At 36.2% G+C, this 19,413-nt stretch overlaps 1 protein-coding gene across 2 annotated transcripts in view; it reads right to left on the bottom strand.

Moving 5' to 3' along the window:
- Positions 1-19,413, bottom strand: part of INVS (inversin) — a 98,432-nt gene that overhangs the window by 33,706 nt on the left and 45,313 nt on the right. For both annotated transcript variants that reach the window (XM_009324923.1, XM_009324924.1), the window contains exons 4-7: positions 17,730-17,897; positions 11,382-11,562; positions 7,641-7,750; positions 3,136-3,307 (exon numbers count right to left, since the gene is read on the bottom strand). In XM_009324923.1, coding sequence (XP_009323198.1) covers positions 3,136-3,307; positions 7,641-7,750; positions 11,382-11,562; positions 17,730-17,897 — 631 coding nt within the window. The remainder of the gene's footprint in view (positions 1-3,135; positions 3,308-7,640; positions 7,751-11,381; positions 11,563-17,729; positions 17,898-19,413) is intronic.

The raw sequence follows: 19,413 nt of genomic DNA, 5'->3' as shown, positions 1-19,413 counted from the left end.
AGGCACTTCCTACAAGAACTGGGGTCGCAGCCAGAGGCTGTATGAGAAGTGCTGCCTTAGTAATTGAAATCATGCCTTTAAGATGACACTGATGTTTAACCGTTGCAGCTAAAAAGCATAGGGGCACTCATTGCACTCATGAGAAATACCTGTAAGCAGCAAGATCTGCAGTAGCTATGCGAGTGGGTGGCTATCAGTAGAAAACTGACAAGAATGAGATCCCTGCCGCTTCATACATTTGGCCAGGCCTGGTTTTCATGGTCTGACCTCACAGTAAACTCTAGGTTCTGGTTTTTGTACTGCATTTCTTATGAAACCAAAGGCAGTAAACCACTCCATCAGATGACACATGGGGTGTATAACAATACAATAGAAAAAGAGCTGCTGTGTCAGCTTGGCCAGTTCTGCCCCCCTATCACTCATTCTGACGCAGGCATCTTGTTTTGCACTTTGTGCTCAATATTTTCTTGTAAGCCAAATTTTCTGTGATGGAGTCACGGTGACTGAAGAGATTCTTCGGCCAGCTGGTCACAATAGGCCCTTTGTTCAGCCGACAGACAGAGCCCTCTCCATTGTACGCAGTGACGGCAGAGCTATAAAGCTGCCCCTGTAATGCTCCTGCAGCGCTGAGCTCTGAGAAGAGGGAAATTCCTTTCCCTTGGTGTCATTCTCCTACACAATACGGAGAGTCTCGATGTTCTCGCAAAGCTGAATGGAGAGCTTGCTCTTTTTAAGTAAATGCAAAAGGCTGCGTTAACGCAACATTATAACTGAGCTTAACTGAGTCGGCACACAAAAGTCAGAAAAACACAACCTTGAACTCTCCTCAGCAACTGTATCCCGGGCACGGTGGCATGTACGCTATTTTCTATTAGTGCATAGTTTCCCGTCAGAATACAACGCTACTTTTCCCTCACCAAAACTTGGGAATGATTAAGAACCTTCGGAAAAAAACCCAGGTCTGAAATCAGAGAGTGATTTACTGGTGGGCTTCCTTCTAAGTTTACAGCTCACTATAATAAAGCCCATGCTACTGCACATGCTTGCACAATGGTAAAGTTCAGATTGCTCGACAGCAAGCGACGAACGGCATAGTTCCCCACTTTAAGACTATTAGTGTATTCTACACAACGGCAGTTTCAAGTAAATGGAAAATCCATTAATTTCCTTGGATTAAAAGCCCTACAACAAAATCAAGATTAAAAGGTGATTATACAGCACTGCTATGAAAGGTTTAAGACTGAAAGATAATAAACCCAACCACCTGAATTATTCAAGCATGAAATCCACACCTGGGTAATTTCAGAAACACAGTATGTGATTGCTGTCTGCAAAGAAGAAAACCCTTTGTAAGGAGGTTTGCACAGTGACTACAATATTACTGCACCTTAAGGTCTGAAACAAATACTGTGAGGTATTTAAAAGGGAACTGTCAGGAAGGAGCAAATATAGGTGAGACTGATAAAAGATGAAACAAGACTATAATTGTAGAGTATATAGTTTGTAAAGTCATCAGACTGAAGACTGAGATTTTATTTGTTGCACTGTTTCTTAAACTCAGAAATTACCAACTATCCTGACTTGGAAAGACTGATTTTTTGGTGTGTTAATTTGTAAGGAAAGCAAGAATTTAGATATTTAAATAGAATTTTATGGTAACTGTATTTGGCTTTTTGTGTAAAGACCCACCATACCACCAAAGGAAATAAAAAAATTCATTTTTTGAATATGAAAGTAATATTCATACATGCTATCTTTCAAATCCTGAACGACGCAACCCTGACATTGCATTTATTTACCATTTGTATGTTATTCGAAGTGTGATCCGAAAAGATAAAAGCTGTTAAACTCGTATCTTTGTTTCTCGGTTGGGAGAGATCTACACTGCAAATTCCCTAAACCTAAGCATGCAGCTTAGGCTAGTTTGTGTGTGTACAATGAAAAGATAATGCTCGAGTATACTTTAAAACAACTATATTAAAATTTACATAGACAAACATTGCAATATACATTCTTGTTTGTTTAAAATAACATAGTTTTCTATTCGGGAGAAATGACCTTTACTGTATTATTCACAGGTGTGTGCTCTGACTATCAGCTTGGCTATCCCTTTACAACTCATTATACATAGGTATACATTTTTGCACTTAACTTCTAAATTTGTGACCTGGCTGTGACTGGCACAGGGTGGTTCATGACCTCCTCGGTAGTTCATGACCTCCTCCCATATAGCTTACCTCTGCAGCCCCCGGCTACCAACCCCCTCTGATTTATGCCCAATATATCCACGTTCTCCTCTTTTTTTTTTTCAGATGTCATCAGCACACTTATACAGCTCCACTACTTTTACCTGTATTTCCAACACTGTTGAATACATATACCTTTCAACACCTGTCTCTCTGTCAGAAATGTTATTCAATTTTTCTTGAAAGACTACATAGGTACAATATTTCTACCACAAATTCTTATAATTTTTCATTAAAGGAGATAAATTCATAGTTGCTACAGGAAATTTTGAATTTCATGACTTGCATGCTTGAATTCTGAAACACTGTGTTGCATACCTATCTTCTGCTTCGGGTAGATAATGGGATGATAAACTTGGGGGATATAAAGTTTAACCTCTTGTTTGGACAACAGAAGTGCAATAGCTCTAATCTTTATTACGCTATCTTTACAAGTAACTATGGTACTTAGGATTTTCACGATGATAATTTAGCCACTTCACCGGTTAGTTTCCTCTATATTCTTTCAAAGTATTTATTTACTGACAAATTTTTTAACAGGCATTTTCAGGGAGGGCTTTTTATGCAATTATATTTCATTTTATTCTTCAAAATACAGAACAGCTCCTCCTTTCCCAGGATTACAGACCTAACTAAATAGCAGCATAGCAGTACATTTCTTCTTGCTATGTTTCAAATGAACTGGTCTGATCTGCGCAGAAGAGATCTGTTTCTTTCCCACAATAAGGCAAAGAAGTGACCCACACATATAATTAAACTAATGAAGAAATATTTTCAGGATTAAGGTATACATCCAGGAAAAGATTATAGCTTCTAACAATGTTCTTTATTTGGTGGAAATCACACTAACTGGAAACATCCAGTGGCTCTTTACTGTAAAGCATCTTACCTGTGCCAGCGTATTTGTCTGTCATATTGATATCAATATCCAATTTTAAAGTCAGCATAGTCCTAATGACATCGTCACTGCCTTTGCCAGCTGCCCACATGAAGGATGTTCTTCCCTCAAGATCTGAGTCGTCTTTTACAGAAGGATGTTTCAAAAATACTTCAACTGTTTCCTGAAAAGACATATTATTGAAATTAACATTAAAAGGAATCTGTAACAACAAGAAACTATTCTGTCTCATTTAGCTGTTTATGAAGCAAATCAAAGCTTCATTTTTCCTTTTTACGTCTCTATAGATTAATAGCTCAACAGGAGCACTGTATTTTCTGCAATGGCCTTTTCCTCATCAATGTTCATAGTGCATCCTTAACTATGAGTTTAACGCTGTCATTGATTTCATACTTTTTTCTTTTTAGTGTCAAACATCATGCGTTCATCATAAGGAAGTAAAAGACACTGCAGTCACTGTGAAGAAAGCAATGGGAAAAATATTATCGGCTTATCAAAACATTACTGTAATACTATAATGCTAAAATAATGTTCCTTCAAAACATTCTCCTGACATATTTTTTTGCTCCAATTCTAAATATGACTGTACATGCAAATATTTTAATTTGCCAAACTAATAATTTAACTATTAAAAAAAAAGGACTTTTGGAGCAATATAGACATATTTCCTAATATTTAATAATATCAACAGGTTACTAATTACTGAAATATTACAAATCAAAAAAGATTAAGAAAATCTTTACACCTGAGTCCAGGCTTTCCACTGTAACTGTTGCACTAAAATCTCTATTTAAATCAAAGCAAAAAGAATTCTTTCTTCAAATGCTGTGTTTGTGTTAAGCTCTCAGCAAACAAGTCCACTTGTTTAACCTGCTGCTAAATTCTTAATAAGCCATAAAGGAAAAGAAGGGAGAGGAAATCACAACTGCTAGAAGAACAGTTAGGGGAAGATTTTCCCTTTTCTATCTAATGCCTTACAAAGGCTATGTATTTAACATCTCTTAAGAGCCACTGATAGGCTAGCCAATAAAAACTGAAAATTGGGTTTCATTATTTTATTATATTTTTATATTTTAGTATTAACACTATTTTATCTTTTCCCCCATGTGACTGCAAAATAGCTCCATCACTGCTCCAGGTAGGATGAGAATTCCTTGGCTAGAAGGAATCAAATGCTTATAATCACAAAGGTGTTTAAATGCCTAAGTCCTATTGCTTAGTTTGGATTTTTTTTTAACTTCTACTTACTATTTCATCCCTCTAAAGAAATAGGAAATTTCTCATTTATCTTATGTTAATGTGATCCAAGATCCTAACAGCTTCGTGGATTTGGGTCCATATCTGAACCATCCATTTACTGTAAAAAGGTCCAGCCAGAAATAACAAGGAATGGAAGCATTAAGCCTTCCACACAAACCAGCATGTGTTTATAGCTTTGTGTACTCACACTGACCACCACTACACCTCAGACACAAACGGCTACTCATTAGGCCAGCCACTCAGCACCCTACCAGTACTCTGCACTGCTTGAAATCCTGCCAAGTGAAAAGCAGTATGAAGGCTGGACCTTTTCAATACTAGGGCACACATCCTACAAACATAAATAAGTAATTTTATTTTTCCATTAAGTTTTAGCAAAGCAACGTTTCTTTCAACCACTCTTTTTTTTCCTAGAGTTTTTAATGGGAAAAAAAGTGGAAGAAAGTCCCACAGTGCTTTAAGAGTTATTTTCCAAAATGAAGTTATCATAATGTGAAAACAAAATGAAATTAAATTAGAACAGGATGGTTAAAAATTGGAAAACAGAAGTATTAATCAGCTTAATTCTACATGTATTTTGTAATGAAAAATCACATGTATTTTATCTCTGTTAAAAAAAGTAGAGAAAACAAAATAAAAAACAACAAAGCTGAAAAAAACAGTAAAGGATAGAAGTAAACCCAGATCATTTCATTCTGTGCTATCAAGAAACTCTGAAAAATACTGAATATTATTTCTGAACATTCAAAAATAAGACAGGGGTATCCACATTTCATTTACTAGCTCAATCTATGTAAGTATGTGAAAGGGAAGTACATTGTCTTGGACATCTCTGGAAAAATGCAGAAAAAAATAATATATATTTAGTCCTGCATACTAAAATCAATACTAATAGAGCATCTGCCTTCATGCATGAAGTTCAAAAATTTAAAAACAATGTTTATTTGGACCTTCTGTGGGATACATAGGCCATCTAAATTGCAGGCAACCTATTTGGGTGGTTATATTAGGTAACTTTTCTTCTAGAACTTCTCCTTCTATAATAAATGGGGATAAGTTAGTCTTAGAGAACAAATTCTTCACATAAATTAAGTGCTGGCTAAGTGACTTCAGTCTTTAAAAAACAAAAATGTCACGTTAGAGTAAGTAACCCGCAGAAAAACAGAGCAAAGAACAAGATAGCGAGTTAAGTAAAACTGAAAGCAATGCAAATACTTATAATAAACACAAAAGAACAAACTTTCTTCTTGTTAGGGACTAAGAAACATTGCATTCTAACTAAGAAACATACCACGCCTATCCAAACTTGGGCAGACTGAACAGAACAACAATGTGGCTCTCAAACCATATATATATAGATGCTACTGCCAAAACAAACACGGATGTGTCTCCACTCAGTTGTTTGACTATGTATATGGAATGCAGTGGTGGGAATTACTCAAGGATTTGTATGTAATCGAGAAAAAAAGCAAATAGTGGTGCTCAGAGTGTTAAAAAAAGAGAGAAGCTCCAGACATAATTTAGGCATGCATAAACAGGGGCTCTTGGATACATCACCAGCTAAAAGAGGCTTGCAGATCTGAATGAGACTCTCCTGTTCGATTCTTCATATAAGATGGGAAACAGTACATTCATTGTAAGTACACAAGATTACAAAAGAATGCCTGATGCCATCACCTACTCTATTTCCCCATAAAAACCTAAACGATATCATAGTTTGGCTGGCTGGTGGGATCAAAAGGCAGCAACATAAGGAAGATGTTTCATACAACTGAATGAAACCCAGAGAAAGCAAGCCAGTATGAAAAATCATCTTTTAGGAATGTATCAATACAGAAAGGAAAAAAAAGATAAAAACATGTGGAGATAATCACCAGATTGTAAATAAAAACATTCTCTCTTTCCCATGAGTCGGACTCAAGCTAGAAAGAAAGGCTTTTACAACATGCATATTTTAGGCGTGTGAGTGAGACCCAAATTGTACATGCCACATAATGGACAATAATCAGCATCAATAAAAGATCTCTAAAAAGGTATAAATTATACACAAGAGATATGCTCCACTGTAAGTCTGAATTTAAAAAATATCTGTATGGTCTTACTAAGACCACCTCCAAAAAACCCCACCAAACCCCCAAAACTCACTCCCACAAGGAAACAGAAGGTGACAGCTGTGGTATTAATATACATTGGCCAGTTTCCTCTTTCAGTAGTACTTCTGGATTTGTTAACTTGAATGGTTCTGAAGGGCGTTAAAATTTTACTTGTTTTATGAAAATTGACATATGGGTAGGCAAGAAAGACCCAAATTAGTATCCCTGTTAAGAAAATGCTGCAATATGCCCTACGTAACTACATCAATTAAGGCACTAAATAACCCTTTTTGTAAAGGGAGGTTATGAATAATACAACTAAAGAAAACTTAGATGGGAGCTCTCAGCTTACTATGCATGGCATAATTCAACTATGACAGACAGAGAAGCATAAAAAAGCCTTCTTAAGTTCCAGTGCTTGAGAACTACTTCCATAATAACATCTATGACCAGCAATTGTTAAACTGCTGAGTTTTATACTTAGCTCTACCGTATCTGATCTTGCTCTGGAAAAAAATTATCTACCCTACCAAAATATAAGAATTAGGCTGTCTGAGAAACCAATTTTCTTTGTCTGGATTAAAGAAATATTTTAAAATACTAAAAACGTCAAGAAATTTTTAAAAATATAGTGTTCATGGAGAATTGTGACAAAAGGTACTCCCTCTTTAGCCATGCTTTATGAGACAACGGCTCATTCATAATAGCAAATATTCATAAGTTAATCACCTTCTTGAAGGCAAGGACCGGTTTGACTGGTACTGAAGCAGCTGTGCAAATACTCACACAGGTGATCTTACTCTAGATACCTTATAACTGCTTAGATCTTGCTATAATGAGCCTTAAAAAGTGAAAGCACTGTAAAATAGCAGGTGCCATTCTGCTTTCTATTGAAGTACCTAAATGACTATTGTGTGTTCTGATGCAAACATATAGATCAAAGGGCCTTTCTTTGTACAGCAATTTAGTTTTTTAAAATCTATTTTTAATAGTTTGAAATTAACCACATTTATATCACATAACAGAGGAAAACTCTGAATTAAGCTTGTGCAGACAACACTGTGTTTATATGAAACACTTGGTTACATTATAAATATTTCAGCAAAATATATTTACTTCACATTTAGGGTACGTGCTACTTACAGCAAAGTTGCTCTGCGCTGCATAATGTAGGGGTGTTGCACCTTGACTATCAGATGGGATAGTTCCAAACTTATTTCTTTCTAATAAGAGATGGACAATCTGTGCATGACCTGAGAAAAATAATATAATAAAACCAGATATGTATCGAATCCTAAAGTTAAACATTTCCCTATAAAAAACAACCAGACAAAAATGAACAGACTTCAATAAATAATAGTATGTTTGTGTTGTAGCCATTACAGTCTAAATATAAGAGAGAAACATAAGACTTGATATTTGAACTATTAAGCCTGGCATGCACTTTCTTCCCAATAGTGTTCCAGTTCCACACTCTGTATCCTCATTTTTGAGGGGCATCTGTAAATCAGAATGACCTATGAATAGGAACATGTGGAAAGATTTTCTATTTCTTTCAAAAGAAATCACTAGAGCATTTCCCTAAACAAAGAAACCAGCAGTAGCTGGTCAGACAACTATGATATTAACATTGCAATGAATGAGTTGAATATTTCCAGAAAAAGCTTCTGATAATTCAGCTGAGATGCTGCATCTGAGCGAGAGGTCAGTCAGAAGCAGTAAAGTGAGCACAGACTGATGATGATGAGCATTTGTCCATCTACATTAAAAGGTAGGCTAAATCAACATTGATAATTTCATCCTACATCACATTGTTTTACAGAAATTAAGTGTAAATTCTTTACTTAGGTTTTATTCGATCAAAATTTCAACTGAAGATGTATAGCAGAATCTGGAGGCTAGTCTACTACCAGCTGCCATAGCTGCAATAAACAACAAACTGACACATACAACTCGTTCCATCAAAATAGATTAGAATGTTTTTAGATTAAAATCACAACATTTTGGGGGGGATGGGTAAACTTTATATCCACCTCACAGACAGGAAAACAAAGAACAATATCATATATTGCCACTGAAGTCAACTGATCCTTTCATATGCTTTCTTTTGTAGGCATATGCAGCTCACAGCTCACAGAATATCTTAATGATTTGGTATTTTAAGAGATACTATAAGGCATAAATCACATAAAAATACTCTGATTTTACAGGAGAAAAATCTCCCAGTATCTTGCCTGTGGGGAAAACAATCAATTTTGCAGCCTGCTACTTTTGCACAGTTGACTTGAATTACTTTAGAATAAATGAAAAAAGTAGGTAAACCTTTCTACTAGCAGTAGACTTCTATTAATGAAAACACCGACAATTACAGAATAAAGCTGTGTAACACTTGTGGTCTGTAGCTTTTAAAAACCTAAGAGATGGAGGACTAGGCAAGCCTTCTTTTGTGGAATGGCACTTTCAGACTTTATATGTATAGAAGTATCGGAAACGAGAGAAAATGGTCAACTTGGGTCAAAAAGGATGAACCAAATGTGGGGATTATTTTTTTTCTAGGGGCTTTAGGGTGTACAGAAAGGCTCCTCTTTCCTTTCAGCCATTATAGACAAGCCTGGACCCAGAACATCACAACATCCTGTCCCTTCCAACCAGAAAAATACTGAAAAGAAGAGATGCAATGTTGCTATGCTCTTCCCATCTCAAGACTATAAGAAGTGAATTGAGGTGCACTGGAAGAAGCTGGTTCTGAGTGCAATCCTAGCAGGAAAAACATAGGAGTACTGAGCCTGGAAAAAAGGTTGCCTGAACTTTCAGGACACACAACTAGAAAAAGGGTAACTGAACTCTGTATTCAGGACAGGAGGTCTGTCTAAATTATCTACAAGAGAAGGCTTGAGGGAGTTGAAAAAAAATTTTGTATTGGGTACAACAGTAAATAAATTGGTGCAAAGATGGATCTCACTTGGACATTAATGTAAACATTAGAACTCAATTCTTGAGGTCAAGAACTGTCATTTCTGTAGTACTTTCATTTAGAAGAGATGTAACTTGGCTGAGACTTTTACCTACACAAAAGAAAAGGTAACAGGAGCAACAATGCCCTAAGATGCAGTCACATGCAACCCATCACCTTTAACAGATCATTTGTGGCTGTATCCATGCACTACTTAAAACCTCCTACTGTTAACCCATTTAGGAACATTTTAGACTCTTTGAGATCTATATACAGCATCCAGTATCTAACTTAAAAACAGAACCCTAAAAATTAATCATGATTTACCATTCAGAAGTTGCCCATGGGCATATGCCACCTAGAGACCTCACCAAGTTCACAAAGGACTCTGGAGGTCTTGGCACATCTTCCCCTTTTATTCCACATTGATTAGACAAACCATTTTTCCAAAAGACAAAACTTCTCCCTTAAATACAATCAATTTCAAAACACAATAAATTTTGCTTCTTGGACAGAACCAAGTGATAATGACTAATTCTTTGGGAGACAGATCCTATGACACTTAAAATGTTTCACAATTTCTCTGTAAAAATTCACTATCCCTACTTGAATGCAAATGCAAATCTGAGAACACACTTTTTTTTTTTTTTAAATAAATGTAATCAAACTACATGTATATTGTCACTGGAGTTGCAGTAACTCGCTCCACTGAGCAGTCTGATTCTTTTATTGGCATTCTTTGTCTGCAGTGTCCCAGAGGGTCGTGGGGATGAAGCCTGTTAAAAGGGGAGAGAGAGTGTTTGAAGATTCTTTCCTTTTATCCGGTACATGGTGTTTATTTTTTCCTTCTGCATATAGGAGAATGGAAAATAGGAGGTCAATTTTCTAAATCATATTATTTTTGTGCCTGTCATTTTATGAGTTGCATTTCCCTGTATTTAGACTATTTCTATTTAATCAGGTTTTTACCTGTTTTGCAAAGATCCAGTTTTGTAACTTGTAAAACCAAACTGTGCAGAATTCACATATGCAAAGTTACAATTTACAGAGCATCTGAGTCTCAGGGTAGCAATCTGAACAGAAAAAAAACTTCATCTGAATAAAACTTCTTGTCAGATCTGATTAGATTGTCATAATGTGTCTGATGAAGAGCTTGTACTAGGAGTAGGAGAAGCGTCAGCTCTGCCATTTTCTTGTTGTTCATTTGTGCTGGCATTATCAGATTATCTGTGGTTTCTTTGTGGGAATCTTTTTAAGTCACTTGTTTATTTTGTGAGGGGTAGTTTAGTAAAAACTAGATAATATAATCCATAAATCCACTTAACCGGGCACACGTAGACTGCAATACATTGCAATAAGCTGAAAGTAAACAAATGAGTGATGACACCACTGTCAACCCCTCCGCGTTGTGGAGCACTCACTTCCCTCAGGCACCTCACAAACCCTATATGACTGTCTTACATATGGACCAAGTGAGGGTGCTAGCATCAATCCGTATAGTAAATATTAGTAGAGTTTTCTTATTTTTTCAGATAAAAAATAAATATGAACAGAAGTTCTGGTATTTTCTTCATGCACTGCATACACGCTGGGGTGTGCACACCCCGCTTTGGACACCACTGCTCTAGAGTACCAGTGGTTTTTTTAACCTATGAACAAAGCTACATATACAAGAACATCTCAATATGCTCTAATTGTTCTTAAATCATGAGCATATATAGCCTGCCGAAGTAATATATTTTACAATGCTGTGGAGAATCTGAAGCTAAGAAAAAAGTCTACAAACTTCTAGTCCTGGTCTAGCAGAAACTATTATTGTTCTAAGAGCTTAGTTAGTGTAATACCAGGCTGGAATTAAATAAAAAACATAGACAAAGATTAAACACCACAGTCAATTAATTACTAAATGACTTCAGCATTGTCCAGTTTACCAAGTAAGGCTGCCCAGTGAAGGGGAGTTCGAAACAAGTTGTCGTAAGATGTCACATTGCAGCCTTCATAGGAAGTCAGGACATCAACAACTGCTACATTCCCATCAGCAACAGCAAAATGAAGGGGAGTTCGTCCTTCGTAGTCTTGCCAGTTAAGCAGAGATTCTGTAGGTGCAGCTTCCTTTAAAAAAAAAATAAATACAAAACTAAAAAAAAGTTGAAGAGAAAAACTATATATTCTTTACAGATTTTTTTTTGGGAGTCTTATAATAAGGAGATAAACTGTCCTTGTTCAGTAGAATATAGCTCTACAACTAAATACTTTTGTTACAGTATAGGCTATTTTCAAGTATTTCTATGGAATTTTTTTTTTTTACTTACTCAATTATTGCACAAGACCTGATTTTCGATACATACCCTGTAGTTTACCAGTCTGTTGTGCAAGTGGCTCCCTACACAGATCTTTAAAAGATTAACTCAGGCTCTTGTAAAAATAACTAGATCTTCTTACTTGATTTTCTAAGTTGAACGTGACATATATATATCTTCATATTTTTCTCATAGGAGAGAAAATATCCCCCCTTTTTGCACAAATTAATCTTATGGCTTTCATTATAATACTTTTCTAGCATTTGAAAACCACATGACTATCAGAGTATTTCTAAAGGAGATGTCAAGGTCTGTAGCTGACAGAAGTAAGATAGAGAGTACTTCTAATGAATGCATCTATTTGTAATGGGCTTAATTTTGAATAAAAAATCTTTTAAAGTATTGTGATGTCATTTGATCACATAACATAGGCATTAATAGATAGAACTTGAGTTTTCATCACATTTTCTTAGAAAACATGCTAAATTACTTTCACATAAGGCCCCTAGCTATATAGTTTCATATTATGATAATTTCCTCTCTCATCAACTTTTTTCTAGACAGATTTCTCTTCATGACTTTCCTTCTCAGGCGAAAGAACAGAACAGGTACAAATGGACATCATCTTAGCGTTGCAGAGATCTCCAAATGGCAAACATCATAAACGCCCATGAAATGCAAACTTTAAACTTCACTTTCCTGGAAAAAGAGGTATCTCTAAAGAAAATGGTAAACAACAAAACAATAGAAACTCATGATGCAGGACACCAAATATCTAGAACAGGAGCAGAATGTCAAAACAAGAGCTTAAATAAACTATACGGAGTAAGTCTGCTGTTCTATCTCCAACAATTCAGAACAATTCACTGAAGTCATGGGAACCCTGTGCAAAAGAAAAAAAGAATGTAGTCCTGAGATTTTTAACTTCCGACACTAGAGTGGATTTTAACCCATGATAACTGACTAAAACAATCCTCCTGAAAATACAGAGCCACACTGTATCTTACAATATACTTATGAAAGAGGAGGGAGAGACTGTGATCAGTGCAGCTTGTTAACAGTTAAAGCAAGTTCCTGATCCCTTTCTCACTAAACTAATTGCAATTTTTCCTATTGACTTCACTAGGTACACAAGTAGGCCATAAAATCACTTGTATTTGCATTATTTGAAATGCAGTAACTATTACATAGTTAACGAACATCTAACATCGAGAACGATAAATTGAGAAGCAGAAAAAGTCAGGAAATTCTAGAGTTACGGTTTCTATCCAAATATTAATTGACTGAGGTTGCACATTCTATATGTTCTATTTAATAGATTTTAAAAAAGTACATTTAGAGTAATATTTAACCATATTTCCTAAGTGCAAGCTGGCTAAACTAATACTGCAGTAGTAACCTCAACTCTGCAATGCCCTGATTCTTTGTTTCTTATTGTCATACTTTCTAACAGTGCCAACTTAAACCTCCTAATATTTGATTAATATGTTTTCTAAAGTTAAACATTTACATACTTTGCATACTGTATGTAAATGCTAATTAAGTTGCCTGTCTCACATGTAAAACTGCATCAGAGTTTCAGATATCAGTAGTGTTAGCCATGTTTTGCTAGAGAAAAAAATTAACATACTTGAAACACCCTGTAGTTTATTACTATATCTAGCCACTAGTACAATAACAGATAATCTATTAAAAACATAAAAAATTGATAAATGTGAATCTCAACTAAAAATACAATCAAAATAAACATTGTTACATGTACAAACCACAATAATCGAAGCATGGATAACACTTCTTTTAATAAGCATTCAAAAGCATTTATCTGAGCCATTACAGTGAAAAGTGAAGTTTCATGTTCTTCCCTACCTTTAATAATTCTCAAGAGAAAGCTAACTGATAATATGCTTACTTTCTGTCTATTCAAAGAGCTCAGCAGGGGGAGTATAGAGCCCTATGCAAAAATTCAGAAATTATCTTTATGAGAATCACTTTTAAGAATGACTAAAAATGAATGATGATATGCACAGAAGTTATTACTGAAATTCTAACTCCATCAGCGGAAAACCTGTTTGAACAAAATGGACAAACAAGAAAACAAATGCTTCTTCGCTTTACCTATGATTTATTGATGTCATCCGGAAAGCTAATTTTCAAGCCTTCTAAAAGCACAACGACATATTAAATAAATGACTCCTAAAACTCCTGGCTCAAAGTCACTGATGTTACCCAGAACATATCCCCATAATCAAAAGTGTTACTTTTGCAAAATGGTGCAGAACCTTTTAATGACAAAGCCACTACTTATATTCTAGTCTAAAAGTACTCATGTGTTTTGAAATTTTTGGCCACTTAAACTAAAATTTCCTAGGCTTCTTTCTGTCTACATTCAAGAGTATAATTTCTATGGATTTTAAGTGGGTTTGGTGTAAAACTAGCTATAATTAAACTGTCATACTATGTTAATATTTTAAGCACAATACACAGAAGAAACAGAAGCTATGCGTTTTTCTGCAGCAATTAGAACAACGGAATTGTAGGCAATAATGGAAAGTGTTGTATAAATAAATGTCATGTCTCTTACCATGAAGAATAAATAAAGAGAAGAGATACAAAATAGACAGAGAGTACTAAGCAGTTGCTTCCATCATATTAATGGAACCTTATTCTGTTCTTTTCTCCTTAAATCTTCCCAACGTTTTTCATGTAACCAAGCACTGCTGAATCTGGAAAGATGGAAAAGGAAGTTGACCATGAGAGGATCTCCAGATTAGAGTTTCTCTCTACTTCACGTTTACTTTCTAAATATGTAATGAGTTCCATTTTCGCTGTATTTCATGGATTTCAATATTAGATATAACCAATTTGTGCATAACTGTCACCCCTGCAAACCCAACCTACTTCTTCAGCATTCAGTTGAGCTCTTTTCATTGTTGTTTATTTTGACAATCCCAACGGGCTAAGTACTATACAAACATCAAACACACCCTTAATTTTATGAATTTATAAACAGGAGACAACAAATGGATACATCCAGATGGCAGAGCACATAAAAACAAGACAGTATTTTTCAGTATCATAGACTGTGGTCTCAATAAAATCAGCAGCTTAACTTTTGTCAAGTTTTTGTAAAGCAGCACTGGAGAATTCTGAGTAGGACACTAGAGAAAAATAATTTTCTGGGGAATTCTTCCAGAGTGTTAAAGATAACATAACATGAGAGAAACAACAGCAGTGTTGTTTTTCATAACTTAGTCAGCAGGCAACAAAGGCTGCCAATGCAGATTGACCAGCGGTAGATATCAATATCTGACTGCTATCTGAGCAATGGCACATAGCTTGCAGCTTATAGCACTCTATCATGAAAGCAAAGAAAATGGTTTGTGTTGGACATGATTAAAAAAAATGGAGAGGCAACAGTGACACAGAGTTGTAGGCCTTTTGCACTGCTATTACTACAAGACAATATTTTCTCGTGAACTTAGAAATGCAATTATGCAAGTTAAGACAAAAGTTGACAGCAATTCTAACTGTATGGGTACATACATTAGAAATATCATGCAGAAAGAACGTGAAAAACTATAAAGTTAAGCTGGATGTGAAGACCTAGAGAGGAATGAGAATCAAAGGTGATGCTTGGGCAATAGATCTGGAACTGGGTAATATGGCAAAAAGTAGCTAAGAAAGGAGGGAAGATTGTGAGCTCTGCTGGGTAGATATCTATCAAGACAAGTAAGAAAAACACTTCAGTTTGGAGAGAAGACAAGATCTTACTAAAGGACTAAACTCAGAGGCACCACCAACAACAAAAAAAGTTATTTATACTTAACAGATTCAATCAACAGATTGATTACCTAGTAACAATGTTTCTGTATCATGAACTTTTACAGCATATTCTGAAAGCTAAATTACTTTTTCATTTAAACTTGTTATTATCTTACTCCATCAATAAGCATATATAGGTATAACTATTTGGAATATAAATAATTTAGATGATGCATGAAAAAACCTAGATGAAATCAAGAATACACTCTTTTAACTGTCAGAGTAAAAAAAAAAAGAACCAAAAAACCTGGGCATGATCAGAATTCTGTATTACCTAAAGAGAATCTTTGAGAACACCTTCAGTAAGGAGACAGGTATTTTTGACCTTTTGCAGTGCATCTGGCTGGGATGGAGTTAATTTTCCTCGCAGCAGCAGGTATGGTGCGGGACTTTGTGATTAAAACTGTTGATACACCGATGTTTTGGCTGTCACCGAATAGTGCTTGCACAGCATCAAGGATTTCTCTTTTTCATGCCCTGCCCTGTCCTGCTCCCCTGTGCCACCCAGGGAGTGGGCTGGGGGTGGGCAAGAGACTGGGAGGGGACACAGCTGGGACAGCTGACCCAAATTGGCCCAAGCCATATTCCATACCATATAACATCATGCTCAGCAAAAAAAACTCAGGGAAAGGAGGAGGCAGGGGGGATGCTCATAGCTACACTGTTTCTCTTCCCAAGCAACAATTAAGTGTGCTGAAGCTCTTTTTCCACTTTCCTGCAGTGGCTAACATCTGCCTGCTGATGGGAAGTAGTGAACAAATTCCCTTTTTTGCACACAGCTTTTGCTTTCCATACTAAACTGTCATTACCTTCATCCATGAGTCATCTTGCCTTCCTTCTGTTTTCTCCCAGTCTCGCACGAGGGGAGTGAGCGAGTGGCTGCGTGGGTGTTAGGCTGTTGGCTGGGGCCAATCCACCACAACTTTTAAAAACATTTACCTTGACTATCTTTGAAAAAGATATTCAGAGATTTATTTGAAAAAGTCTGTATTTGAATACAGCAATCCTTACCTACTTTTCAGCAAATTTATTTCCCTAGCATGGCAGAAAAGTAGATGGTATATACAAACTAACACTTTGTGACAAAATTTTGTTTGTGACAAATTATTTCACAACTGAGTCCAAATTATAAATATCTCGAATAAATAGAAGTAATACAGAAATAAAATCACATTAGTTTAACACTGTAAACTTCTCAAAAACTGTTTTTATAGTAAAAAAAAGTATCAGTAACTGTAAGATTATCAATGTGATTTGGAGAAAAGCAAAGCAAATTTTCATATGCCACACATAAGCTCTCAACCTGCAAGCTAATCAGGCAAACAGACATAGAAGTCATTGTAGTTAGATTACAATCAATACGTGTCTTGTTCTGAAAGACCTTTGAAAGACAAAGATATAGAGACATTGTTGTAACATGAGAGAAAAATTCAACTGAGACTTCTGTGTCTTTCCATGTTAGTGAAATTCAGAGATTTCCACAGAATAAAAATTAAGGTAAAAATCAAGCTGAGCACGTGCTTCCATTGTACTCATTATAACTGTCAGTGTAGAAAATGAAACTGAAATACTGCAGAAAGAGAAAATATGCCATCAAGGAAAAATTACTAAATCCATATACAAGAATATTTGGAAAGTCTCTCAATAAACTGATTGTGGGCTGACTGATAATTGATCAAATATTTCCCAGAATTCTGACTCAAAAGACCAAATTAAATTAGACTTTTCAGTACAGTTAACTAGAAATAAACTTTTAAATAATGAAGAAAAGACACACAACAAAGAAATCAGTGTGCAAGATGCAACTGAAATGAGTAATGTGACTGGCCATTTTAACTAGGAGAACTTGCCACCCCTTCCTCTCTCCCTTACCCCCCCAAATGAATAGTTACACACATCAAACTAATTAAGAGAATATATATAGTCCATGAGTTAGAGCAAAGACATTCACCCATAGAACTCAGAAGAAACTCTTTCAAGAGAGCAAAAATATTTAAGATGCTTCCTTACAAAATTCTGGACATTAGGAAAAGCAAATTATTTCATTCTCAAAGGGTCGGTGGACTAAAATGAAAAATTTCAAGGGAATAAAAAATATTTCTATCAGAGTAAAGTAATAAATACAGAAAGTGTTATATATATAATAGACTTTCTTACCAGAATACATTTCACTGTGTGAATTGCACTAGGGTCCTTGTTGTTAGCTGCCCAGTGAAGTGGGATTTTTCCTTCAATATCAGGGATTCCAATATTCGAATCGTGTTTTATGAGAAGTTTCACATGCTCTGGGTTATTGTAGTAGGCACTCCAATGCAGTGCAGTTTGCTGGAACACAATATTCACAAGTTTTACAAACATGTTGAAAAATGAATATAAGATGAAAATTGAAGTCGGTTAGAACCCGAAATATGATTTAACTATATTTTCACAGAATGAAAGAGATCACCTAGTCCAACTCCTCTGCTCAAAGCAGGGTCAACTAGAATGGGTTGATAAGGACACTGTCCAGTCGGATTTTTAGTTATCTCCACAGAGACTCCACAACCTCTCTGGACAACCTGTTCCAGTGTTTGACCTCCCTCACAGTAAAAAATATTTTCTCAAGTTTAAACAGAATTTATTATATTTCAATTTGTGCCCATTGCCTCTTTTCTGTTCACTGGAGACCATTCAGAAAAGTCTGGCTCCATCTTCTTTACTGCCTCCCATCAGGTATTTATACACATTGGTAAAATCACCCCTGAACTGTCTCTTCTTCAGGCTAAACATTCGCAGGTCTCTCAGCTTCTCCTTGATGTCACATGCTCCAATCTGTTAATCATCTTTGTGGCTCTCCACTGGACTCGCTCCTGTATGTCTATGCTCTTACTGTACTGGAGAACCCAGAAGTAGACACAGCATTCCATTTGTGCTGCCACCAGTGCTGAGCAGAGGGGAGGGACCACAGGTAAAACCAGCTTAAAACAACGGGTAAATGAGCAATCTTTTCTAGCACATCAATAAAGAGGACTGATAGAAAATGGAGCATATGTACCTAGGGTGGGTGACAACTCAAAATGAGTGGAAAACAGGCTTTAAACAAAACTGAACAAGAGGCCCATCTACCTGAGTAAGAGTAGATACTCACACATCTTTGCTACTGAAGTCTGAATTAGGTCTAAGCTACACCATCTTACATGAGACCCACACTGAGAAGCCTGCTTGGAATCTAAGTGTTTCTGGTGGGAGACTAATTGCTTCGTATGAGGATTTCTGGGACTATGGCAGGATAACACTGTCCATGCTACTTAGCCAGCCAAGAGGGCAATGCCATCGGGTGCAGCAATTTCAGGCCTGAAGAAAATATCTGAGCTTGGTATTAAGCAATCCTGTCCAAGTTAGAATGATCATCTGAAGCAGGCCTCAGCACCAGAGCTGCACTATAGAACAACTGCAGTAATTAGTTTGGTCCCTCTTGAATTTGGAAATCTCTTGGAATAACACAAATTGATGGAGAAGCATATAACAAGATTACTCTCCACTAGAGGAAGATGGCACTGAATACTGACACTGGACTTGGTTCCATCTTAGAATCATAGAATCATTAAGGTTGGAAAAGACCTCTAAGATCATCGAGTCCAACCGTCAACCCAACACCACCATGTCCACTAAACCATGTCCCTAAGTGCCGCACCTACACGTCTTTTAAATACTTCCAGGGATGGTGACTCAACCACTTCCCTGGGCAGCCTGGTCCAATGCTTGACAACCCTTTTGGTGAAGAGATTTTTCCTCATGTCCAATCTAAACCTCCCCTGGCACAACTTGAGGTCATTTCCTCTCGTCCTATCACTACTTACTT

This window comes from Pygoscelis adeliae, unplaced genomic scaffold, assembly GCF_000699105.1.
Source record: "Pygoscelis adeliae isolate BGI_AS28 unplaced genomic scaffold, ASM69910v1 Scaffold135, whole genome shotgun sequence".
Lineage (NCBI taxonomy): Eukaryota > Metazoa > Chordata > Aves > Sphenisciformes > Spheniscidae > Pygoscelis > Pygoscelis adeliae.
The sequence above is the reverse complement of the archived record's forward strand: the minus strand, read 5'-3'. Positions and strand labels throughout refer to the sequence as shown.